The 27,600-nt window shown below is 41.8% G+C and overlaps 1 protein-coding gene across 1 annotated transcript in view; it reads right to left on the bottom strand.

Moving 5' to 3' along the window:
• Positions 1 to 27,096, bottom strand: part of C6H3orf70 (chromosome 6 C3orf70 homolog) — a 41,418-nt gene extending 14,322 nt beyond the window's left edge. The window contains exon 1 of the mRNA XM_054982281.1: positions 26,847 to 27,096. Coding sequence (XP_054838256.1) covers positions 26,847 to 27,051 — 205 coding nt within the window. The 5' untranslated portion in view covers positions 27,052 to 27,096. The remainder of the gene's footprint in view (positions 1 to 26,846) is intronic.
• Positions 27,097 to 27,600: the final 504 nt, after the last annotated feature.

The following is a 27,600-nucleotide window of genomic DNA, read 5'->3' as shown; positions in this document are numbered from 1 at the left end:
TATTTATATAATTTTATTTATATTTTAATAACTGTTCTGGGATCACTGTATCACAAAGGCACTGAGACTGCACCAATATGTTACGGAAATTGGATAGACGTCAATAATAGGAAAACTGCCGAGCCTTCAAATTGAAGAAAAGTTATTTGCATTTTTAAAAGCAGTGCCACCAAAGGGAACCCCATGTCACTGGAGCTGAAATTTCTTCCCTTTGAATTCCCCCCCCCCAAAAAAGGAAAAGGACCTGTTGTTCAGTTCTGGTCCTGGAAAGGGGTGGCGGGAGCAGGGGGCAGAACAAATGGACTGAACTTCTCACCAAAAAATTGGTGAAGTATGCTTTTTGAAGGTGCCACAAGTCAAGGGCTTTCAGCAACTCAGGGGCTGGGGAGGAGACAGGAGAAGATTAAAAACAACCCTTGCCCCAAATCACAATATACAAAGATGGATGCCTAGAGATTGACTGCTGCCCTTCATGGACTTCATTCCACATAGAACAAAGGAGTCCATCTGTGAAAATGTGAGATTCCACATGTGTATGGTGTACTCTAAAATAATTTTTAGAGTAACACAGAAATTCCACACAAACAGTTATTCTGTTTGCATTTGAAAACAGACACCATTGTGGTATGGTCCCTCCGCCATTTCTCACTAAGGTTGCCAGCTCCGGGTTTGGAAATTCCTGAGGAGTACTTGGTGAAGTGGAAGATGGAATTTTGGGAGGGGAGGAAACTCAGCTAGGGAGATGATTTCGAAGACTCTGATATTAAATGCTGCCATTTTCTGCAGGGGGACTGATTTCTCTCTGCAATTTGAATCTGTATAGGTTATAGCTTATATTTTGGAGATTCACCTTCCAGAACAGCAATGGCTCAGAGTGGGGACAGACTTGTTAAACGTGGTATCTCATGGAGACATAGAGAAATAATGGATCTTCTGCACTTCTGGGGAGAGGAGAAGATCCAAGAGGCCCTAAAGAACACCCATCGAAATCTGGACTACTTCGAAAGAATATCAGAGCAGATGGCAACCCGGGGCCATAGGCGATCGGCTCTGGAGTGCCGCTCCAAAACTAAGACCATGCGGCTAGAATATAAAAAGGTTGTGGCACATAATGGAAGGTCTGGAAATGCACCCATCACTTGTCCATACTACAGAGAGCTGGAAAGCATTCTTCGTGGTGACGCCAGCGTTAAGCCAAAACGACTTGCAAGAAGTATGATTCTACAAGTGATGGGTCAGGTGCGACCTGAACCCTTGGTGCTCCAGGCAGGATCGGAGGAGCTGTTCTCACACGAGCTGGAAACCATCAATGTGGTCGACATCAGGATGTCCTCCCCTTGTCATTCAGGTAACAGTGGTGTGGAAGGGGTGGGGGTAGTGGTGTGCAATCATCCAGGGAAAATCATAACATTTCTCTTCCCTTTTTAAGGGACTAAGCCAGGCAATGTGTCCTCTGCTGTGATTCCATTGCCAAAGTCCACCTGCATGCTTTTGCTGATCAGTGATGCGCTTGAATGGCAGATAATGGAAAAGACAATTTTCATACTGGAAAGGTCAAAAATTTCTAAAAGAAACAATATTCTCTACTTTTCATCTTTTACATCTATTTTCTACTTATCATCTTTTCAAGGAATGCCCAATAACACCGGAGATGAAAACAACAGTGATGTGGAACATGAGCTGGATGTCACACCTGACGGTCTGCTAGAACACGGTTAGTGTGAATGCTTGTGCCAAATACAAAACATTTTAAAGGAAATTCTCATGGTACGCGGTATGGTGTGGCACGGGCAACGTGAAACTCTATATGGAAGCACAAGGCAAAATGGAAATTTGTGGTGTTTGTGATGAAGTTGAAAACAGGGCAACATGCGTGCCCAGCGATAAACCGTGAAAATTTCCAAAGTTAAAATGTAAGTAGACATTCCACAATGTGTTGTGGTTCCATGTGTGACTGGACTAACACGGAGCGTTGACTGCAAACCATGTATGCTGGCACTGATGCATCGATTATTGACATCTATATACACTTTCTGAAAAATACGGTGCCAGTAACAATGTTAGAATTAACACTAAAAGTTGACATAAATTTTTAATTTTGTTTAAGAGACCAGTGATGTCTGCATAAGCGCTCCCACTGATGTGTCTGAAAAGGAAAACAACCGTCCCTCACCTGGTGCAAATTCAGAAGGTAGGTGGCAGATTATGAGGACTGATATCTGAAATAAACACCTCTATTCTGTTCAAATCAGAGCAGGAAGTATTCAACCCTTGGACAAACACAGTGTTGGAGTCCATCAAAGCCACCAAACCTCTGTGGTGCTCTCATCTATAGATATATATTAAAGTGGCTGTTTTTCCGTTTGGTTGCCGATTGAGATGATGGTTGGCAGTGCATGTCTTGGCTGTGTTGTATAATGGCTCTTTGAGAAGCTCATGATTTCGGATGGAAGAATGTTTGGTTCAAAAATGTCATCATCAATTCAATAATGCTGCAGACGCGTGGCCTTTTCAGAGTGAATTTTTGACGCCTCACAAGCATCTCTCCTTGTCATTTCACAACTCCCAGGAGCAAAGGACATGGGTTGAGACAGCTTCGTGAGGTGACACTTGGAGAACAATCTGCCACATCAACCCTCTAAGTGAAAAAACACAACCACACTCTCAATTGCAAACACTGCTGCACCTAACTAATCCTAAATTGATCAGGGGCGGGGGGTGGGCTTTGATTTGAAATCCTTCTTGACCACAGTGACATAGTTGTAAGTTGATGTAACATGCTTCACCATAAGATTACATCGTGTTTGATTTTGTTCCACACCCACCTAAAAATTTCTTTCCCCCCCCCTAATCAGGAACCCCCACAAGGACAATGGTGGAACTGTCGCCTGGAACACGGCTAGCAAGAATCAGGTCTAGGAAAAGGGGTGGATCTGCAATCCACAATGCTGCAGACCGATTTCTGACACAGGCCTCTGAGGAACATCAGGAAGAGATGGAGCATCGCAGGAGGGAACAAGAGGAGACCAGGAAATGGCGTGAAGAGGAGGGACGCCGGCACAATGATTTTCTTCTGGAGACCAGAATGGAGCGCCAAATGTTCCAAGAGGCCTGGTCAGAAAACATTGATGTGATGCGATCATGTGTGGGAACGCTTAGAGAGTTAGGGAACGCCATTACACGTCAACAGCAGCAAGTTTCCCAACAGTTGGTCCCTGTCACTGTGCAGGAGTGCTCCTCTGACTTAGGCAGAAAGGGGGCACCCAAGAGATCTTGTGTGGGAAAAGCAAGGGATCGTTTCACACCATAGGATCACACATTTGGAACCACTGGTCAGTTCTTGTTTACACCAAAGAACGTCCACTTTATTTTCCAGGGCACTGTGTGATCATTGTTATCAAGAAAGAAAAACCACACCAGTCACTGATATGTTCAACCTTTAGGGGGGGGGGGTTCAACTGAAAATGTTTAAATTTGAAAATGTTCCACACATGCACCGTATTTTCTCAAGTCAAGTAAAACTATATACAACGATCAGTCCCATAAAATCATGGGTCCTGGGCCTGTGAAGGCGCAGGGGTGCCGCTCCTTGACCGGTTGCGTTCCCTCCTCTCCATTGCCAGCAGCCTTCGCCCATGCCTTGATACACGGGCCTGCAGAGTTCTCACTTCTGTCTGCAAACTGCTCACTGAAACACAAACATAGAGCACTGTCAAGATCTCAAATGCTTGCTGATGATTTGGGCATTCTATCAAGACAATTACAGTCCTTACCGGAGGCCACAAGTCTGCCTTCCATTGCATGTATCGAGGAAAGGATTGTCTCCAAAGTGGGAGGATCTTGGGTGGGCTGTTGGGTATTGCGGCCGCTTGTGGATGGTCTCTCTAGATCAGTGCCCCGAGCATCACCACCTGCAGTTTCTAGGGAAAAAAAGGGATTCAATTTGATCATTATTTTCAGTGCTTGGTTATCAAAGAACAGGAAACAGTAAAGTTTTTTAAAATGTCAGCTGCTGACTGCCCAGTGTTTGTTGATAATATTGCTTTGTGTGGTGAATATGTTGCAATGTTGTTGAAAGCTCCTTCCTCTTTAAATTTATTCTTTGTAGATGTTCTGTGGTCTTTAATAAAAGATTGATTGTTTCATCAACCACTTGTTGCCTCTATTTAGCCACCTTGGTAAATCATCGTTTGGTTTTTCTTTCAGTGGTGCAGACACCCACCTCCCCTCTGGAGATGTTTTTGAGGATGCAATTTTTAATCATTATTTTTCGGTCTAGATATTTTGTTGTACAGCTTGAAATGAAAGTCACTAAGCTTACCATGTGGATCATCAGTGGATGCTGTGGGAGCGCTTGTTGGCTGCTCCTCCTCAATGACAGGCTCTGTTCTGTCTTGGGAAGCTTCAGGCAGTGATCCTGCCTCATGCTGACTGTCTCTCCCCCTGCGCACAGCTGTAAAGAATTTAGAATGCAGTGGATTAGTTATCATGTCAGTGTAGCTTCTGTCCCTAGTAAGAAAACAATTAATGGTTAGCATGTAAATAGTCATCGCATCCAGGCATCGTATGATAAGAGTGGCATGATTATTTCTCAAGCACTAGGTAACCTTGATAATTGCAGCTGTTGTGTGCATGATAAAGGGTGAATCCAGGATCCCTCATGTTGTGACCTCAAGACTGCAGCACCCGAAAAATATTTAATAATTTTCCAAATATTTATTTGCCATTATAATTTGAAATAATTGCATCCACTGTGTCTGCTCATCTTTCAATCTGAAATGAACACCACAATATCCATGCTTTTTTGTGATTCGGAAGACATCCTGGAGCCTAGCATGGGAGCTTTTCATTTTGCACATAGCACTCCAAGAATTGGCATGCAGGCATTGTCTGTAGACATAAGCAAGTGCAACCATCCCCTTTTCATCATACTCAGGAAAACACTCTGTAGGTTAACCTTTCAAAAAAACAGCCTCATAACGGATTTCCCCATTTGTCACATCTTATTTTCCACTGTGGTCACTCAGCAATCCAACACCACATATAGGACACATAAACTGCACACTAACTATCCAACATATCACAAACTAAAAAGTATAATTGGAAGCTTGACACACTCTCAACCCCCCCCCCCCCCCCAAAAGGCCATTGCACACAGCAAAATTAGATTGACTTACCGGCATGTCGCCTCTCCTGCCAGTTTGGTCTGCCAGCCGCCTCCCAAAGACGCATCATTGTGCCGAAATGTGGTGGTCTCCCACTCTGGCGTGGGATTCCCTGCCAGGACTCCAGAGCGGTGAAAAAATCTCCCTTTGTTCTTTTGAACTTCGAGCGACACTGTTCAGCCGTTCTTTGGAAGCCACGTGCTGTAAGTCGTCGTGACAGCACCACAAAAATTGCCTTTGTGGGTAGGTGGGTGCTGCTCATAAGTCTCTCGACCTTACCACTGCGCAGAATAAGGTCCAGCAGCGCCTCCACCTCATCATCACACCAGAAAGCGCCGCGGCGTCTGGGAGGCATTTTTTTTTTTAGAGAAATGTGTCATAACGAAATAACATTTCTGAGCATGCTCAGTTCAGCCATAACCCGTATTTTGAGCGGGAAAAAATGGGGTCAAGGTTCGTGCCTTAGTGTCACAAGTGAAATTGACATTATTTTCTAGTGTGTCTAACGTATTTTTTTTCTTTGTTCGGTTATACATGTTTTGGGGATTGGAAAATAAATGGGGAAAAAACTATTTTAAAAAGAAAATTCAGGCGGCATGGCGATCTAACGTCCATTTTCTCCCACCTACATTCTGTGCAACATCCCTTGTATTGAACCCCCCCCCCCAACAACAAACAAGCTAGTCTCCGTGAATTGTGTGTTTAAGTGGTGTCTGTACAACTTTTCAAAAAAACCATGAAACAATCAATGTGTTGTCTGAGGCTTTCACGGCCGGAGAACGATGGCTGTTGTGGGTTTTCTGGGCTGTATTGCCGTGGTCTTGCCAAGACCACGGCAAAACAGAACGGAAAACCCACAAGAACCATCGAAACATTCAATTCTCCTGCTGTGAGAGCAGCAAGTAACACTCTCATGCGTGTTCCATTTCCCCTATTCCCGCTGAGATTGGAATCTAAATCCAATCCAAACAGGATTGTTTACTCTGGCAGGAGATTTTACTGTTGACACATCAGCCATTGCAAAAGAAACATTTTCGGGGTGCTCTGAGGGGACAGCAATTTATCAATCATTTTGCTACGATGTTATAACGAAATAAGGTTAAAAAATCAATTTTTGAACCTCCCACCTCTCCAATCTCGGATTACGGAGTGGCTTCTCTAATCCACAATAGTTCAGTTTACCCCTGCTGACCTTTTATTATGAGTCACTTTCCAGTACTCTTTACAAAGCTCCAACGCCAGACACAGTCCCATTCACCATCCTCTTTCATAGTAGGCAGTAATCGGTTTCCTATTCCCTCTTTGATAAAGAAACACATGCAAAATGTCTGTAGGTGATTGCAGTCGAGATTGCGTTCAGCAGGGACACAATTTTTATATTCTGCCACTGAGGGAATTGATAAAATGGGATGATATTGTCTGGTGAAACCGATGTGAGCTCCATACATGCCGTTAACACAGAGCAACCTGGCTTAAACTACTTGAATCTTTGGTGTGCTTTGATAGTTCCCCTCACCGCCACTGAAGCTTTATCATCGGATCAGCATTGACTCTTTCTTCTTATATCCCCCTCTTATATCAACTCATTACTTGTTTCAACAACAATTTCAAGAATCCACCATTGTAAAGGGAGTTCTAGGTCTAGTCATCAAACAACATTGAAAAAAAAGAGTCATAAGAAGAAATCTTTAATGTAACACAACTTCCTATGGAAAAAGGTAACCATCAACATTTTTTTCCCAAAAACAATTTTTTTTTAATAGACAACACATACATGTCACAGTTTCCACAGTGGACATTTCACCGCTGCCTCCTTTGCATGTCCATAAATTTGGCGAGAGCATCCCTGACTTCCTTTCCAGCCTCTAGCAAAGAGTTATTGTTATCCATGTTTTCGGTGTCCTCGGGAGGAACAAACACTGGAGTGGGATCTCTTAGCTCTCCAAGAACCCGCTGCCCCTTGGCCTCGCAGATATTATGAAGGATCACACAGCAAGATATGATTGAAACCAGATTTTCCTCCCTTGCCTTCAGTCTGTACAGCAAGCACTGCCAGCGCCCCTTCAGCCTCCCAAAACATTTTTCGACCTGGTTCCTACACCTGGACAAGCAGCGGTCAAAATAAATCTCTCTTGGTGTTGTTGCAAGCTTGCCATACGGCTTCATGAGCCACGGCCGCATTGGGTATGCCCCATCAGACAGGATGATGGGTGGCACAGACACTCCGTCCAAGTTAAGTGTGGGGTTTCCGGGGACAAACGTGCCGGCATCCATTGCTGCGCAAATGCATGAGTTTTTAAACACAAAGGCGTCATGGTTTTTGCCACTCCAGCCTATCTCCACATCTACAAATCGGCCAGAGTGGTCCACGGTGCCCTGCAGTAGCATAGATGAGAAATTTTTACGATTTCCATACTGTTCTGGGCTCCCGCCGGGTGCACAGATGGGGATGTGGGTGCCATCAATCGCTGCTATGCAGTGCGGAAATCCCATTTTTGCAAATCCATCCATAATCTGAAATACAAAAATATAATGCAGAGAATGTCACCAGTCAAAAGGATTGTTTACTCTGGCAGGAGATTTTACCGTTGACACATCTGCTATTGCAAAAGAAGCAGTATCGCGGTGCTCTGAGGGGACAGCAATTTATCAATCATTTTGATATGACGTAATATCGAAATAAGCCTTTAAAAAAATTTTTTTAAAAGCCTACCTTTCCGATCTCGCCGCCGAGACACACAGTTCTCACAAGAAGTTCAGCTTCTAGTGCATGGCAAACTTCCAGAACAGCTGTTGCCACTGTAGACGGACCCAGTCCAAAGTGGTCCCCAGCGACGCGGTAACAAGCACCTGTGGCCAAAAACCAGAGTGTGACTGCGACACGCTGCTCCACCGTCACAGGTTCCCGCATGTTTGTTCGTTGCCGTTCCAGTCGTGATTGCAGAATGGCAACCAAGTCCCAAAATGTTGCCCTGTCCATCCGGAAACATTCGAGCCACTGTTGGTCGTCCCAAGTTGTCAGGACAACCCGTTCCCACCAGTCCCGACTCCGCTCGCGGACCCAGAATCTGCGTGGAACAGCCATGCTGGCAAGGGCATGCCAGCGTTCGTGAATCCTCCGTCTTCTATCCTTCCCAAAACGCCGGTTGGATGTTGAAGGTGCATCCGAGCACTGGAAAAGAATAGATGCGACTCTTCTCCTACGTTGTATGGATCGCAGGTGTGCTTGGCAAAGGACAATGGTGCTCTGAGAAAGACAGCCTACCAGCTGGGCCACCAACGGAAGCAACATCCTTTGTAGGTCCATGGTTGTCGTTTCTGAGAGTCTCAGAAGACAAGGCAATTCTGGCATCAATTTGGCTATTTACAGGGGTTCAAATTTGGAGAAAAGGTGAATCAGCCAATGTCATCGCTATTTCGTTGGCGGGAAAGCAATTCCACCAATCCTTTCAAAGCGCAAATATTGAACAACATCACGCTGTTATGACGAAATGGTGTTATATCGGAATTAATCGCAATAGTTAAAAAAAAAAGGAAGGGCGAGGGGAGGGACTGCATTGGAGTGCCCGGATGTGAAGAGGGTGTTGATAACGTTCTATATGCGCATTCCCTGGATAGTGAGGCTGGCTGAAAGTGCAAATAAGAGGGGAAAGGAGGTATGTTCCACTCTAATTCCGATAACAGAGAACGCGGTTTTGGACGCTAAAATTGCGAGAAAAGAGCCCGTGTGACGACGGCCATTGTTATAGAGGGGGACATATCAGATATTTAAAGGATATGTATCTAACTAGAATAAATACATCTATGTTAACATCTATATTAACAAAAGGCATATGAAGTTTGAAATGTGAATGTAACAAGGTCTTATTTCTCTTTTTAATATCTGCTGTATTTCCCTCCAGCATTATTATCCATTTGCCCACTGAATCATCCAACAATAAAGTTGTTTAGTTTTAAAGGTGCTACTGGACTCTTTACTATTTTGCGACTACAGACTAATACGGCTAACTCCTCTGGATCAGGTGGTGGTTGGAGATCTTCCAGAATGACAGCCGGTCTCCAGGTGATGGAGATCAGATCCACTGGACAAAACTGCTGTTTTGGAAGCTGAACTCTATGACATTATACCCCACTGAGGTCCCTCATCTCCTCAAACTCTGCCATCCCCCAGGCTCCATCCCCCAAATCTCCATGTATTTCCCAACCTGGAGCGGGCACCCCTGGTTTAAAATGTACATTATAGCCAATTATGATACTAAATAAGAATGTGTATAAAAATTGTCTATTTTGCTAAATGTTTATGATCCATCCTACACTCCTTATTCCCCTTGAAACTAAGGGCAGAACTAAAAATTACTCTGGCAAAGGTAATGATTGCTTGCAATAAGATGAATATGCAGGAACACAAGTGTTTATGGGGAAAAACTGAAGGAAGGGGAGAAGATGAGGTGCTGAACCATTCTCACGCCTGCAAATGCCCTCCCCTGTATAATTTCTGAATTCAGAACCTAGCTAGGGGAGGAAACATTTTAAAAGGTCTGAAAGAATTTTTATGGAAGAACTGCCCAACTAGGGGCGAAAAACACCCTCTGCTCCTGCCTGCCAATTCTCCCTTGTAAGTGCCATCTGTGTGGGCTTTATGAGGAAAGCAAAAGGTTCCCAAATTCCAGACTTCTCGAGCATTCTTTAGTTCTGATATACCTCTTATTACCAAACATATTGTACATGCTATAAGGAAAAACTAGAGGAGACTACAATAAAAAGGGGGGGGAGAAGAAAAATGGAGTGAGGCCTTCCTTGCAGATGTTTCAGGTTTGCCCTTCACCTCTACTCTCCACTTCCAGTATTTCTTCAACTCCTTCAGTTAACAGAGTGCAACTAGATTTTCAATCTGACCATATCAACCATTTTGTAACACTTTGGAAGACTGGCAGCATTTATTTTGGTAGGGAGTTGAAGAAACTGTTTTTCCCAAACACACATTACCCCCCCCCCCACACCCATTGTTACTCCTAAACTTCTGCCAAAGGAAGAAATTGGGACAGGGCCACAATATTGTATTATACTGTATTATAACACTACATATAACCCCTAGTTTTGCAAAATTGTAGTTTCCTACAGCACAGTTAATGACAGTTTGATGGGTAAGTCAGACTCATGTAATAGTGCACAGGTAATGTAGTTTAATGTTTATTGGCTATTTCTGCCTCTGTGTTGTATTGCCTGGTTCTATGTTCCATTTATCTGTCACTTGTTATTCTACCCTTTCTCTAAGGAGCTCATAGCTGCTTACAGGGTTATGCCAGCCTTCATTTCATTCTAACAATAGCCTTACAAGTTAGATGAGACTGAAAGTGGCTGGCCCAAGATTGCCATGGGATATTTATTGCTTAGCAGAGATCTGAAGGCAGGGCTCACCAGTCCAAGTTCAACACTAACCACTATACAACACTGTCTTCTCCTGGATCTACCTTTGAACATATGATATTATGAGTCAGACAGCATGGTTATTTGGGACACCTAACCATATATGTTTACCCACCTTTCTCCAAGAACCTCAGAGAAGTGTACATAGTCCCCCTCCACGTGGTCCTCATAATGACCTTGTGAGGTGGGTTAGGCTGAGAGAGCTACCAACCTAAGGCCATTCAGTGAGTTTAATGGCAAAATGTGGATCTGAAAAATGGATCTTCCCAATTCTTTTTTGCCTCTTGACTCCAACCACTGCACAACATTTAGCTCTCATGTGTTCTAAATGACTCCCAGCCTTCCCAAAAATTACAAGAAGAGTTTCTTGACAATATGAGAACATAGCAACAGTCCTAATGGAGCAAACACAGGTCTAACTAATCCAATATTCTATTCACAGCAGCGACCAGGCAAATATTTTGAAAGTTCCCATACAGGGGAACTTTCAAAGGCACATGAAGGACTTACATATAGTTAACATCATTAACAGCCACAGATGCATACACACCCCTTTTAAAGCCAGTTATGCCAATGACAATCACAATATCCATCTCTATCATGTAACATGCATCCTTTTGCCTATGAGGTGCTTACTGATAATGGCATTATTTTTTTCCTTGCCGACATACAGAAGCATCCCTGTCCAGTAATGCAAATGCCACAACATTTCAAAACACTGGCACAATGTGCAGTATCTCCTTCCTGATAATTCTGAGATTTCCCCCTTCCTTTTTTTTTTTTAAGATTTTTATTGGGTGAGTAAAATTTAATATTACAAATTTTTTGATTAATACCCTCATTTCCATATTCCCCCACCCTTTCCCCTCCCCCCTTTATCTCAGACTTCCAACAGTTTTCCAACCCGCTGTCTAAATCTACTACTTATATCTCTTTTTCCTTTCCTATTCATTCTAATATACTACTAAAATAGATATTATATGTTAAACTATAAAAAACCTAATATCAAATTAACAGTTACAGCATGTTTGTAACTTATCTCTTCTCCTCTTGTAAAGATCGCCCTCTCTTCCCTTCTGCCAAATTAATAGTTATCTAGCACCCACATTTCTCCCTTTACGTCCCACTTCTTTTCCAAATACTGTTTTAGTTTCCCGCAATCATTAAAGAATTCCTCTGGATTCTGTTCTCTCAACTTTCTTGTCATTTTGTCCATTTCTGCCATGTACAGCAATTTTTGTATCCAATTTTCAATAGATGGTACTTCTTTTGTCTTCCACTTCTGAGCGTATAGAATTCTCGCCGCTGTTGTCATGTAAAATAGTAATGTTCTATATTGCCTGGGAATCCCCTCCATATTCAAGTTCAACAACAGCAGTTATGGGTTCTTGTTTATTTGAATTTGTAAAATTGCAGTCATAGCTTCTATAATATCTCCCCAGAACTGCTTTGCTACCTCACAGGTCCACCACATATGATATAATGAACCTTCATGGTTTTTACATTTCCAGCACTTATCTGACATTTTGTTATTCCCATATGCTATTTTCTTCGGCGTTATGTACCATCTATATATCATCTTGTAAACATTTTCTTTAATATTAGTACAAGTCGATATCTTCAATGTATTTTTCCATAAGTGTTCCCATGCCTCCATTGTTATATCTCTATTGCAGTTTATAGCCCACATCACCATCTGGACTTTAACAGTTTTGTCTTCTGTATACCATTTTAACAAGATCTTATAAACTTTAGAAATCTTTTTCTTGCCTTCTTGTAGTATACATTCTTCCAATTCCGAGTTCTTCCATTTAAATCCCGATTTTAACGATCCAAGTCATGTAAGTCTTTAATCTGCCTATATTGGAACCATCCGTAATAAGATACTTCATCTTCTGTTTTAAGATTAATCATATTCTGCTCCATTTTCAACACCTCTTTATATGACACACATTGTTCCCTGTTATAAATTATCCTCGGGTCAATAGCTTCCATTGGCACCACCCATGTCAGGCTATCTTCATCCAAATATTTTTTATATTTTTCCCAAACCGTGAAGAGACTTTGCCTAATATAATCATGCAGAAACATAGAGTCCGCTTTAATTTTATCGTACCATAAGTACGCATGCCAACCAAAAAATTTTTTATATCCTTCGAGAGTTAAGAATTTAAGATTCTCTAACAACATCCATTCTTTAAGCCACACCAAACATATTGCTTCATGGTATAATCTTATATTTGGTAATTGTAATCCCCCTCTTTCTTTGGCATCACATAAAACTTTCATCTTCACTCGAGGCTTCTTCCCTGCCCATACAAAGTCCGATATTTTCCTTTGCCACTGTCAAATTGCTTGTTGTCTTTTATTATTGGTACTGTTTGCAGTAAAAACATAATTCGTGGAAGTACATTCATTTTAATTACTGCTATTCTTCCCAGCCACGACAAATTCAACTTATTCCATTTTATTAAGTCTCTATAAATTTGTTGCCACAGCTTTTCATAATTGTTCTTGAATAAGTCAATATTTTTAGCAGTAAGCTCTATTCCTAAATTTTTTTATTTTGTGTTACCTCACAGTTGGTAATTTCCGTTAATTCTTGTTGTCTTTGTTTCACCATATTCTTACATAATATCTTAGATTTTCTTTTGTTAACATAAAATCCAGCCAAATCACCAAATTCTTTTATCTTATCCAACAATCTTGGCATATTTTGAATTGGATCCTCTATAATAACCATTACATCATCCGCAAAAGCTCTGACTTTGTATGTAAATTCCTTAATCTTCATACCTCTTATGACGTCGTCTTCTCGTATCTGCATCAATAAAATTTCCAATATCAAGACAAACAACAGTGGAGACAATGGGCAACCTTGCCTTGTACCCTTCCGTATTTCCAGTCTCTTGGTTAATTCGTCATTTACTATGATTGCTGCACACTGGTCTTTATATATAGTTCTTACCGCTTGGATGAACTCTTTTCCCATCTGTAACTTCTCCATTGTGGCGAACATAAAATTCCAATTTAAATTGTCAAAAGCCTTCTCTGCATCCACAAAAAAGAAACCAACCTCCTTTTCACAGTGTCTGTCATAGTATTCTATTGCATTTATTACAGTCCTTAGATTGTCTTTAATCTGTCTGTTTGGTAAAAATCCTGCTTGCTCTTCTGCAATAAATTCAGCCAGCCATTCCTTCAGCCTCTCTGCCAATATTTTCGCAAAAATCTTGTAGTCATTATTTAACAGTGATATAGGTCAATAATTTTTTACATTACACGGGTCCTGTTCTTCTTTTGGAATCAGTGATATATTAGCCTCATTCCAGGTTTCCGGAATCTTTTGTTCCTTTAAAATCCCATTCATCACTTTTTTCAGGAAAGGCACCACCTCTTTTGCCATTACTTTATAAAATTTAGCCGTTATTCCATCAGGTCCTGGTGCCTTCCCCAATTTAGTCGACTGTATTGCATCCATAATTTCTGTTTCTGTTATTTCAGCATTTAGTTTTCGCTTCCACTTCTCAGATAGCTTTGGTAAGTCAATTTTGCTCAAATATTGATCAATACTATCCTCCTTTACCACTTTACTCTGATACAATTTGGCATAAAATTTATAAAATGCTCTACTTATGGCTGGATTGATCCATTAACGTCTTATCTTCTTCTATAATCTTAGTTATCACTCTTTTTTCCCTCCTCTTCTTTAATTGCCAAGCTAAATATTTCCCCGGCTTGTTGGCACCCTCAAATGTTTTTTGTTTTAATTTCTTCAATTCCCATTCCAATTCTTTGTTCTCCATTGCTTTTAATTGTTCTTGCAGAATCTTTATCTCCAGGTGTAGTTTCTTTCCCCCCGGTCTTTTCTTTAATTGAGTGTCTTTGATTTTTATCTTTTCCTGAATTTCTTTCCTTTTTTCTTCTTTTCTTTTTTTGTCTCTCGCATTTAAGCCCATTAAGACACCTCTCATTACAGCTTTGTACGTATCCCATACTTTATACGTTGGTACAAATTTATCCAAATTATATTGTATAAAAAATCTGGTTTCTTTCTGTAACAAATCTAAATTGCCCTCCTGTTGCAGTAAATCTTCGTTAATTCTCCATCCAAATTTTTTAATACATTTCCCAAATCTCCACATAACTGGATTGTGATCTGAGCTTACTTTGGGCATAATTTCAACCTCTTTAGTCCATATTGCCAATTCCTTAGAGGCCCAGATCATATAAATTCTCGATAGCGACAAGTGCCTTGCCGAATAATAGGTAAATTGCTTGGCTTTGGAGTTATTTCTTCTCCACACATCCTCCAAATTTTCTTGTTTTTGTATTTCAAAAAAAGATTTTGGCAATAATCCCCGTTTCTTTTGAGTCCCCTTTGTTTTCTTGTCTTCCTGTAAGTTTACCACTCCATTAAAATCCCCTGCCAGGATTATTTGTGAATAAGTCACTCCGTCTAATTGCTTCTGTAATTCTTTACAAAAATTGTCTTTAGCTCCATTTGGTGCATAAATCCCTACTATTAGTGTCTTTTGGGAGTTCCAAATAATTTCCACCGCAAGATATCTGGCTTCAGAGTCACTAAATATCATTTTAGATTGCAGCTCCTCCTTGATATATAACACAACTCCCCTTTTTTTCTGTTTTACCGCAGCGACAAATTCTTTTCCTAATTTGTAATTTTTTAAGTACTTTTGATCTTGTTTTTTAACATGGGTCTCTTGTAAACAAATTATATTACAACGTTGCTTGGATAGCCAATGAAAAATAGTTTTAGGCTTGGAAGGTGAGTTAAGTCCATTTACATTCCATGATATTACTTTACACTCCATAATCAAATTCTGGGTCTTTTAGGTAAGTCTTTGTCATTGTCCAACAAGAACATTTCCATCTCATGCCGCGATCTAATAGTTCTCCTAGTTGCTTGGAATTCAAAACTCAGACCCTCTGGAATCTCCCATCTATATCTTATATTCAACTCTTTCAAAATCTGAGTCAGATTTCTATATTTTTTCCTTTCTATCAGGATTTTTTTAGGTAACTCCTTCATTATTCTCACCTTTTTTCCTCCCATTACCAGTGGGTTTTGAAATTGCTTGCTCACAATATCTTCTTTCATTTTTTTGGTAGTAAACTGCACAATCATATCTCTAGGCAGATTTTTTTGAGCTGCATATCTTGAATTAATTCTGTACGCCACGTCCACATGTCTTACGATCTCTTCCATGGTTTTATTCAAGAATTCTGCTAGTATTTCCGATATCTGTTCTTGGGATACTTTCCCCTCCTCCTCCGGAACGCTACGAAATCTAAGTTGTCTCTCCATATATTTACATTCCATCACCGCCACTCTTTCATTCAAGCCTGTGGTTTCTGCTTTAAATGTAGTGGTTAGCTTCTCCGTCTTTTCTTCCACCTCGTTAACTTTTTGCTGCGTCGTCTGTAGTTCCTTCTTGACCTTGTCGATACTCTTTGTTAACTCCGCCACTTCAGATTTAATTGTCTCCTTGAGATCCTTCATCATCTCTTGTATTACATCTTTTAGTTCTTTGTTGCCTTCAGCCACTTTCTTATCCAAATTATCAAATGCCGACTGCCAGTCCTTTTTCGACATCGTGGGGCTCGATTTGCTCCGCTCCCACGAGTCTGCTCTCTTTTGCAATTCCGTGGCGTAAATATTTAAGTTCCCAAATTAAATTTCTTGTTTTACTAGTATTTTGTCCAAAAGTTAGCGCTTTAACTGTCCAAAATGACGGGCGTCTTTTCTCTATGGTTTTAAATTGAAGCTTTGCCCTTACCCTTCGCCAAGATGGCCCACTTCCGGTTGCAATGAGGGCTTGCCCTTGCCCTCTTTCAAAATGGCGCACTTCCGCTTCTGCCTTTCCCTTCACAGCCGCTCTAGCCTCACATCTCAATGTTTATGACGCACTTCCTGTTCCTTCCCCGTCATCACACCGCTACTTTCTCTCACGATGTTTCTCCGTTCCCACAGTTCGCTATCTCTTTAAACCACAGGTATGTAAATAATAATCCTTTCTTCGCCTCTAATTCTTTTCTAAAAGCTTCTTTTCATACAATTCTTTTACCGGGGTGAACTTAATTAGTCCTTTTAAACTTTCTACTTCAGGTTTCTGCTTGAATTTAAATCCTCTAATCCAATTTCAAACTCGTAGAAGAGATAACGATCTTTACCTTGCCGGGTCTTTTCTGGGTTGTAATAACTGTTTCAGATATTCAGATTAGTCCAAATTAGTTACTGAAGCTTGGGTACGGCGATCCTATGCCAACTTAATGACTCCAAAGCTGCTGCAGAGATTTCTGCCACCCTTCTTAGAGCAGGACATCAAGGCTGGGAGGGAATCCTTTGCGCAGAACCCCCCCTCAGCCGAGATCTACACGCCCTCGGGGTCTCAAGCGTTCTTGCCTGCTCTCCGCCTGAGAGCAGGGGGCCGTGGGCGATCTAGCACCCCACCAGCCCTGACAAACAGCAACTTGGACAGCTCAGCTCCCCATACTGCGTCACACCACCATGATTCCCAAGCCGGAAGTTCACATCAGATTTCCCCCTTCCTATATGCATGACTTTCCAACACTGAATGTCAATGAGTATCATCAAGCTCAGTTAATGCTTGGGGGTCCAAGCTATCAAGGTCTACTAACTGGTACATTCATGGTTCATAATGTTCTACACCCTCTAGTTACAGCAGGAATAGAAATCCATGAAATAATCACAGAACTTTAAGAGTATGATAAGGTTATCTAGTTGAAATCCACGTTTTGCCCAAAGGCAGGATAACAATAATTCTGATCAACTTTTTTTAAAGACCAAGGAAGAAGATTTCACAACCTTACTAAAATAAATCTGCCCTGTTGTCCAATCTCTCGTATTCTTAAGAAGCTTTTCATAATATTTAATGTCAAACTACCCTGAGGTTATGAAATCCCATTGTTTCTTTTCTACCCTTAGTAAAAATCTTTCTGGCACTGTCTTCTTTTCAAAACTGTCTTTGTCAAAAGGGAAAGCTTTCTGAAAGTGAAGGACTTCAAAACCAGTACTTCTGTCTTTCCCTTTTATATTTTTCAGTTGCAACAGTACCCCTGAAATTTATAACACACAAAGAGCTTGTACATATGCCTGCTTTTCAGAATGAGATGGATGTGATGAGAAACCAAAGTACTTCCTCATTCTGAAAGTTTCATCGGACATTAAGATTTCAGACACCAATGTGTGAAACTGCCAAACTACAATCCATGGTTAATTCACATTTCCTCTCTGCTTTGTATTCTACAGAGAAGTTATCTGCTCTCACTTCGGGACTGATTCTACTAACAGCTTTAACAGGATCAAATATGACCTCAATCTGTTTAGTTTAATCACAAGAGAAGAGGCAACTTGATTACAAAACTTTAAGCACCTATCCCAAGAGATGTAATCTGATTGCAGAGGGCCCTTTTAACATATCAAACAAAAATCTGAATACATTCAATGGTTGGAATTTGAAATAATAAAAATTCAAGATGGAAATAAAATGTTGCTTTTTAACATCAATGGTAATTAAGAGAAGAAGAAATGCAGGTGGCACTTTATATTGCAGACTGAACAAAGTGTCACTGGAATTAATCTACAAGTGATTTAGGCTGGCTTTTTCTTAAGTAATAAATTTCCTCAAGTGCATGAGCCACTGGCTGATGCTCCCTGGGCTGGCCTCTATGGTCAGTGTGGTCCCTGTTGACTCTCTTAAGACCAGTAAATCTAAAAAAAAAATCCACTCAAAACAATGCTGCATGTGCAGAACACTGCTGGAATCAAACCCATAGATTTATCTATCCTTATAACATTCCTATGAGGTAAGGTGCTACCTCTATGTCATATGAGACAAGCATAAATACCTGAAGTCCATGAAAACTGAAAGACTGTTCATCAACCAGATCTTATGAAAAATGGCACCTGATTTTAATGAGCTGATTTACTCTGTTATTTAATTTTTTTCACAAGAGATCACTTCCAGTTTGAAGCAAACTGCCAATTAGAACTGAGCCATATTTTCAGCCACATTTTCAGAACTAGAAGTTTACTGTTAGCTGGCATTCCCAAGGTGACCCAGCACTAGTTAAGTCAATATCAGATAATATTTTGGAAAGCTATTTTAGGAGATGCATCATGTGTGTGATGTTGCATCCTGCTGCTTTGCATTTAGAAAAAGACCCTTAATTGAAAAACCTATTACAGAACTCTGAAGCAAAAATCAATGCTCTGTACAAAATTAATCCTTCTGGGTGAAGGCATGAACTGAAGGTTTGATTTTAATCCTTGATATTGTTCCACATCTGTTCACGCTTCCCACTCGAACAATCCAGACCTTCTTTTCCTCATCATAAACATAAAGGAAGCAGGTGTCAGCTGTGAAACAGATCTTTTTCAGAACAATTTACAAAAGTTGATACATGGTAGTTACCATATCGAGTTTGCCTTCCATTGACAAGGACTGTTTTAATATGCTAAAACTCTACAATTTGTTTGTAGCTCTTTGATGGTATGACACAGCTTATTTCACAAATGTTTCCATTATGTAATGAAAAACCTGGTTATATGAATTAGTCTTCCAATAATTATGAAAGAAATAAAAAACATCATTATTTAGTGTTTACAGGAATGACCTGCATATTTATGGCTGATTGCAATTAACTGTATATATTCAGCCCCAACTAAAACAATTCTACTGAATGGATCCCATTTTTAATCTCCATCAACTAAAGGATACAACTACATCTTATAGAGAGTATCATGATCATTTCTCACTTAGAAAAGAGTCCAGTAGCACCTTTAAGACTAACCAACTTTACTGTAGCATAAGCTTTCAAGATTCTCGAAAGCTTATGCTACAGTAAAGTTGGTTAGTCTTAAAGGTGCTACTGGACTCTTTTCTATTTTGCTACTACAGACTAACATGGCTAACTCCTCTGGATCTATTTCTCACTTAATTATTTTTGTTTTATACAATGCAGCTACTGATGGTAGTATAGCAATTTAAAAGGGAAGACCAACACTGCAGGAGGGGAAGACTATGTAAATCTTTTCATCTTGCCCCATTTCCATAGAAAATCATCACTCCCAAACTGGTTTTAGCCTTTTTAGAAAAAACATAGGACATGTACATTTCCCCAGTGAGGGTAAGAGCAGTTTGGGAGTGGTGATTTTCTGCAAAGAGATTAACAGTCCTTTGCCTCCCCTCCCCTCTTCCATCTCATTGCCAGTTTTCCTCTTTAAATTGCAGCAGCAACCCGAGTAGATACATTGCAGGAAATTTTAAAAAGAGACTAAAAGAATCACATTAACTACACACAGCATGTAACTCCATCCTAAATATTTGCCCAAACAGAGGCATTTTATGTTACTCATAGAAAACACTTGGACTTTGGACATTCTCAAGAGATCCACACACATGACAAATTTCAGAAGGTATATTCAGAGAGACAGAAACAGATTTCATGCCCCTCAGTGGCAAAGGGACAAAAAGTTGCCTGAAAACAGGCAGAGGAGCATTCAAAGGTAAACTCACTATCAGAGAATCAGACTACATCTGAAGGTCAGGTGCCAAGGGGAAAAAATCTAAAGATTAGCCATCGTAAGTATGAGCAGAAATCTGGAATGTTCTCACAGACTGCACTGGGCCATCGAAGAGATAGTCTGCATGTCAGTGAGCTCCAATGTGGCACTCACACACCCATTAGCTCCTGCCATGCTTCCTAGAGATAGCCTGCTGCCCAGTTTCCCAACACCTTCCACATTAATTTCTTAACCTTTCCTCCTTTTTTCTCTTTGCTGGCCACCTAATTCACACTCCCTTATTTTTTATTCTTTCCTTTGTTGCCTTTCATACACTTTCCTTGCCCTTTCTCTGACCCCTCTTTCTTTGGAGTCTGTCTGACCTTCACAGATGCTTGAGCTCACAGCTTGGCTTAGTTTGTCTTCATCAGGGGCATGTGTTTGCTTGAAATTACTTCAACACAACCTCTCAAGCATCACAGTTTTGTGACTGGTCCCACTCCCAATGGCAGCAATTTTTCTCAGAATTCTGAAAGTGCCGAAAGGCTCAACAAGGCTGGAGATCTCTGATCTAAAGCACGGAGGGTATAAGCTGTATCAAAGTTTGAACATGTCCAAACGATTATAGGAAACCAGCTAAAATTATCAGGTACTATGTAAGAACAAGTCCTGGTGAGCACCATCTCAATCATTTTGAAAGTTTGTCATAAGTGCATAATCAATGTAAGGCATCCCCATGGAACTCCTACCGTTTAGGCAGTATAGCAGGGCAAGTACTCACATTTGTATTGCCATGCCGAAGTCATCTTTGTGCCTCCCTGTACTTGACCCTGTGATAAAATTCATATTTTTCAGGCTCAAGACTCTGAGGACTGACTTTCTCAGACCGCTCTCCATCTCCAGCCTTCCCAAATATTCCATAGGACTAGACTTTCCATTGTCATGTTCAGAGCTTGCACAACTGCAAGCGCAATCCCCAAACTCATTATTAAAAAATTAAATGCACTTTTTAAAAAAGAAATTGTATTTCTTACTGTTCAAGCAAGAAGGGGAAGGAGGAAGAGTTGGGAGAATTGGTAAATGCCCAGCACCAGAATTCACACTGCATTGCATAATACTATGAAAGCTTTGGTCTTTTGACACATGTATGCAATGCTAAGACAATCAGAAAACATTACCTGTCCATCATAATAGTACAGGAAGATACTATGAATTACTAATCAAACTAATCAGAGTTTCAAGGATTTAAAAAGCCACCCTCAGACCAAGGGAAAGATTCCTTCCCAGCCCCATTTGCCTTGGTCTTGCCATTAAGCCCTTGTCTAAGACCCATTCATGGTACAAGAAAGCTTAAACACTCTAACTATGGAAAAGGTTCCAATCGGTCACAATATTCATCAACTGTTCCCAAGAACTCCAAAGAAAACCAGAGCTCCTGCAGTAATATGCTGTGAAACTTCTCCAAGACACTTGGCAATAAAAAAGGCAACCAAGTGGCTATACAAGATACATTTTCACACAGGCACAGCCCTTGCCCAGGTTACAGCCACATAAGGTCATAAGCTTACAATGGAACTGGATGTTGCCTGTCACAAAAAGGGGGTGGGGAATTTCTTTAATACTAACACTGGGGCCTGTTGAAAGGGCTGTTGAGAAGGGACCAATAGGACTCAGTTCTAGGGGCCCTAGTCATCCATAAGGGGGGGGGTCCATAAAACTATGCAAGACATGTGATTTGTTTTGATGTTGGGCTGAGTTGGGGAGATGTGAGAGGGTACCCAGAAGGAATCTCTGCCTGAGGTGCTGCAATGGCCCTTAGCAGCCCTAACTGTACAGGTGGCAGAAACTGCTAGTTATAGCTATGCCAAAAATAATAGTAAAACTGTTCATACTGTATGTTGAAAATTGCTCTCATTTCCAAAATATTCTTATAAACCAATAATTGGAATCAAAGAAAAATGACAGTAAAATGAATTTTAATCGAATAATCAAATATTGTGGAATCATGCATTTATACCAATTACCCACTTCCCACATCTAGAAATTGCAAGTAATTTGTTAAAAGTATCTTTAATTCACACAATATTCCTGAGGGATACATGCAGACTGATTGTGTTTTAGTGCTAAACTAGTAAGAAGCATTCTGTAGGTCCTACAGTATGGCCTGAAGATCCACAGTGAAGAAGCTTAAAGAAGCAAGATTAATATAACTCTGGCCCAACCCTATTTCTTCATGGAAGCCTGACACACAGTATCAAAATCAAAAAGAGTGGATCTATGACACACAGTATGTGACTTCATTCTACTATTCCAACAATAGGTGCTCAGCTCAGAATGTTCTACAGGATGAATAACTTTTATAAACAAGTCTATTCAGTTGCTTATTTGTCTAGCCAGCTACCATGCCCCTATTTATACTTATGAGATTCATATCCAATACCTTCAATACTAACTCAATTTTTCTACTGATATCTCTGTTTCTACAACATCAGTCACACTCAGAGATGTAGGGTGGAAAAGTTTCCATTCAGAAAAATTCCCAGGGCTTCATTTGTCCATCGACAATTTTCCATTTCTAAAGATTCACTGTTTAATAAAATAACAATAAATGGATAACATTGCTAATACAATTTTAGACAAGCATGGCATGTTCAAAGTTGTAATTAGTTTTTCAGGTGATTATCCCTGGGAATTATATGAGAGAGTATGGGGAAAAAATGGAATCCAGCCCTCAAGTCAGAGTTGACTTATGGCGACTCCTGGTGGGGTTTTCATGGCAACAGCCTAACAAAGGTGATTTGTCATTGCCCACCTCTGCAACCTTGGTCTTTGTTGGAGGTCTCCCATCCAATTACTAACCAAGGCTGACCCTGCTTAGCTTCTGAGATCTGGTAAGATCAGGCCCTCCTGGTCTATCCAGATCACAGCATAAAAACCTATATGTAATGTTCTATTGATCTGTAAACAGTAAAGATGAGAAAACACCATAAATATATATGATAATCCAAACAAAAATCCAAGTTACAAATTTAACTGATTGGCTGTGCAAGTTAAATCAAAATCAAAGCTAAAATTCTTATTTTTGTTTCCTCTTCCACAGTGATACTTTCAGATGGGTAGATGTGTTGGTCTGTAGTAGAAGAGCAAGATTCGGATCCAGTAGCACCTTAAAGACCAACTAGATTTTGAGTCAGAGCTCCCTTTGTCAGATGGGAAATCTAGTTGGTCTTTAAGGTGCTACTGGACCCAAATCTTGCTCTCCCATGGTAAAAGGAATACTGTAATCGCTAAACTGATATGGAACTAACAAGTAAAACCAGCAACACTACAAAAATTGGCAGTGAAAGTGAGGTGCCCCACTGTTAAAACATATGAGTGGACAACTATGTCCATGGCATATCAGTTTGGAGAGTATGCTAAAATTAGTGTGTCAACACTTTAAGTGCCTTTGGCTTTTTTCCTGAAATTTTCACAATGTAAAGGAAGTACATGCTCTATTTTTAACAGCCTTATTGCAATTAAAAATACTTTCCACATAAAGCTCTGAATTTGTTTTAACGTAATGTTTAAAGTGCATATGATTTCCCCCCTAATCAAATATTTCAATTCAAGCATTTGTTCCTTACAGGGCACCTTACTGGATACTTTTAAAACTGTGTGTACTAAACATAAGTAAAAATAAAAATGCTAACACCGATCATGCTCTATTTAGGGCATTGGAAAATTTTCCAATTTTCTGGAACATCCACATCACTGCTCACACTGTTCCGGTTTCCACTGTAAAAATTACCCACAGGTGTCATCAATGTGGCACCCTAAGCATCCTGTGTCACTGGTTCAGCACTGAAAGAAGCCCCTTTTGTAGGAGCTAATAACTTTCTTCTGTGTTGCCTCTGTAACCAGCACTAAATATATAATTCTCCACATCCACTAAATATACTGCTCTGACCTGGATGGCCCAGACTAGTCCGATCTTGTCGTATCTTGGAAGCTAAGAAGAGTCAGCCTTAGTAATTTGATGGGAAACCACCATGGAAGTCCAGCTTAGCTACACAGAGGCATGCAATAGCAAACCATCTCTGTTTGTCTCTTGCCTTGAACATCCTATGGGGTCGCCATAAGTCAGCTGCGCCTTGATGACACTTTACACACACTGTATATATTACTGCAATCAATACAGTTACCATGCAGCTAGTAGATACCTTCCCTTCAAGTGTAGACATATTGTCAAAGAACAGTGCTACATTTTCCAAGGGAAATAATCCAACAGCCAATTCTGATAAACATCTGCTGCACACTTACACCCCTTAGAGAGAAACGTCAAAAAGACAACCCATGAATTTTTAATAGTATACATGCAGTGCTCTAGGAAGTTGCCAACTGGATAGGGAACTGCAGGTTCAGGCAAAAATACGAGAGCATCTGCAATTAATGTTTATGCAAAATCTTGGACTTACAAAAGAGTATTCCGAATTTCAGAAGAGGTACCTAGCCATGTTGTGACTATAGCAGTGCGGGGGTGGGTGAATCTACTCAGCCACTTGATTAGAAGCATCAAGGCAGCAGTTTCAAATAAGCTTAACAGTGTGCTTTATGGACAGGAAACCAAAAACATTTTCAGAAAGCACTTAGTGAACACTGTTGTGTATGACATCATTACAGCTTTAGTAGATCACAGTTCCTAGTAGTAACAGCCTAATTTTGTAGATGCCAGGCAACAAATTATGTACAGGTTAAGGACAGTAGCTAATAGGACATCTAGGAACCATAGCAGGGCTGAGGTGGGTGAAAAAACCTGGTAATGTCAGCCATGTTACCAGTCTCAGGAGAGCAAAAGAGTTATTCACATGTTGATGTATCACTAAGTAGCTAAGATATTTCATCAAAATAACAGTGGACAAGTGCAAGATCACAGCTATGAAAGAATAAGGTTATCAAATGAAAATATAGATTTCAGCAGCCTAGCAATTTTGTCAGGGTCAGGCAGTTTTCTGAAGGAGATAATGATACCACTCTAATGTGTAAAATGAGGTTTGATTTCAAAGCCAGTTGAAAACTATGAAAAATTCTTTCTTAATTTAGTCCTCAAGAGACATGAACTGGGATGTCAGCCCAGAGCACATGACGTTCTGCAAGTGGGGTGAAAAGCCATCGAGATTTGGATGAGAACAACACTACACTCAACCGGAAAACAGAAGTGCCATTTCCCTCCTATAAACAAGCCTCATGTGTCTGTCTTTCGTTTCATGGCTCTAGATAATGAAATGGCCAGAGCTGGTAGCTGGAATGCATTTTGTGACTAGTTCCAGTTAGATGGTAACTGAAGAAGTATCTAATAGATGGTATCTGAAGAAGTGAGCTGTGGCTCACAAAAGTTCATACCCTACCACTAATTTTGTTAGTCTTATAGGTGCTACTAGACTCTTGCTCTTTTCTGCTGCTTACAGACAGAATAACACAGCTACCCATCCAAATAGATAGTGTGAATGTCAGTACAACGACACCCACAAATGGGGGAAGAAGGCTCCACACATACTATTTTGTTATCTATTTTCTGTGCCATGGTTTACTCCACTTCGTGTCAGCTTAGCCTATTAAAGAGCCATATTAATAAACTCAGAGCCTTTAACTTTGGAAGAAAGGGAAAAAAGAGCCAAATAAGCCTTTTACAAACAGTACATTTAAACAAAGCCATATTTCTCACAGCATTTTTGGAAATATTCTTCTAGCATAGACATTAATTCAATTCCTTTCTGAACAGACTGGAAATTAGATACAGAAATTGCATCAGGGAACTTTCTGAGAATTAATTACGAAGAATACTGTTTTTTTAATGCCACAATGGATCAGCCCATCCTGGAAAGCGTATGGTATTTCTCATCAAACCCAGGAGCTTTGTTTTAATTACTAAGATTTATAGTGGTGGAATTATAAACCTTGGTGTAGACTCAAGCAAGACATTTTTAGACATTTCATTGCTTAATAAACGTAAAGGATGGATCGATTTCCTGTCTGAACATCTGTACTTATATATGGAATTTACAACTCCAGCGGTTATAGTAGAGTGAAACCGGAGAGGGGGCTCCTTCCTGTGGCAAAGAAAGAGGATGGAATCATATGAGACGTTTTCTGCCTTCACTCTACACCCAGGGGGAAAAACAGGGGGGATCTGCCTCAGGTTTAGTAGAGAAGGGAGGGGGGATGCACTCCTCTGCCGTCTTCCCAGATTTTACCCACTGGATATCACAAAGCACAGAGCCAGTGCAGCCCTTCTTAGTTCGCCTTCACCAAAAACATGCAAGCGATCTCCCTTCCCCGGGAGGATGGATAAATCTATCCGGCGTTCCGAGCGCCAGGCGATCAGTCACCATCGATCCCGTGTCAAACCTTGCCGCTGGGGAACAAACGCAGAGCCGGCCGGAGAGGGAAGAAAAGGTGGCAAGAGGCCGCCCTCCACAGAAAAAGGCTTCCTTCCGACAGCAGACGGACCAGGACCCGAAAACCAGCCGCAGAGACCTCCCCCGAGGCGGGATGCTCGCCCGGTCGGTTTCGACAGCCAGCAAGCGACCGCGCCAGAAGACTGCACGCCCTCTCTGTTGGCTGCGTCGCGCCCAGCCGGGCATCCTCGCCCCGCAACCGCGTGGCAGGAGCTCCGACGCCCCTCTCGACTGCCCCGATCCCTTCGCCCCGTCCCCCGTACTCACAGTGGCACCAGCCCAGGTGGCAGCACCAGTGCAGGCGGAAGCAGCGGCCGTGGCTGTGCGTGGTGCACAGCGACAGCCCGTCGCAAGGCTGGAAGTCGGGTCTGCCGGCGCAGCTGCGGGCCAGCGCCTGAGCCTCGTCCAGCTTCTCGCTCTTCCCGGCCGGGCCCCCCAGAACAGCGGCGCCCGCCGCCCCGGCCCCGCTCATAGCGCCGCCGCCTCCGCCGCCACCTGCAGCAGCCCGCGTGCACCTCCGCCCAGCCGCTCCCGCTCGCGCGCGCCACAGGCGCAGCAGGGCGGAGAGCAGCGGCCGCCCAGGCGGCGCTCGTCTTGCCAGCCAGAGGGACGCGCCACGGGCCAGCCCAGCCCGGCCGCCGGCCCAGCTCCGCCCCTCCGGCGAGAGAGTGGGCGGGAGCCTGAGCGAGCGACGGGAAGTTTGCTGTGGGGAAGCCTCAGAGGGAAGGGGGAGGGCTGGAGAGGCGTCTCTGGGCTGCGTACCCCTCCCCGGGACGGAAACGCTGGGCACCCCCGCCTCTCTCCGTAGAGCCCGGCGGCCCAACAGCCCTGGGGCGGCGGAAGCAGGCAGGGAGGGGTTGCCCAACCGCCGTCCCCTCCTCACAGTCGGTGGTCAAGGCCTGGGGACTCCCGTTTGTAGGGGAATCGGTTTCCAAGGAATCGCGTTTACGAGGGGAGGGAGACAACCCCCCCCCCCGTTTTAGCAGATAGCCCGCCCCCGCGCGCTGGCAGCCACAGCGAA

Source organism: Eublepharis macularius, chromosome 6 (genome assembly GCF_028583425.1).
Source record: "Eublepharis macularius isolate TG4126 chromosome 6, MPM_Emac_v1.0, whole genome shotgun sequence".
In the NCBI taxonomy this organism is placed as follows: domain Eukaryota; kingdom Metazoa; phylum Chordata; class Lepidosauria; order Squamata; family Eublepharidae; genus Eublepharis; species Eublepharis macularius.
The sequence above is the reverse complement of the archived record's forward strand: the minus strand, read 5'-3'. Positions and strand labels throughout refer to the sequence as shown.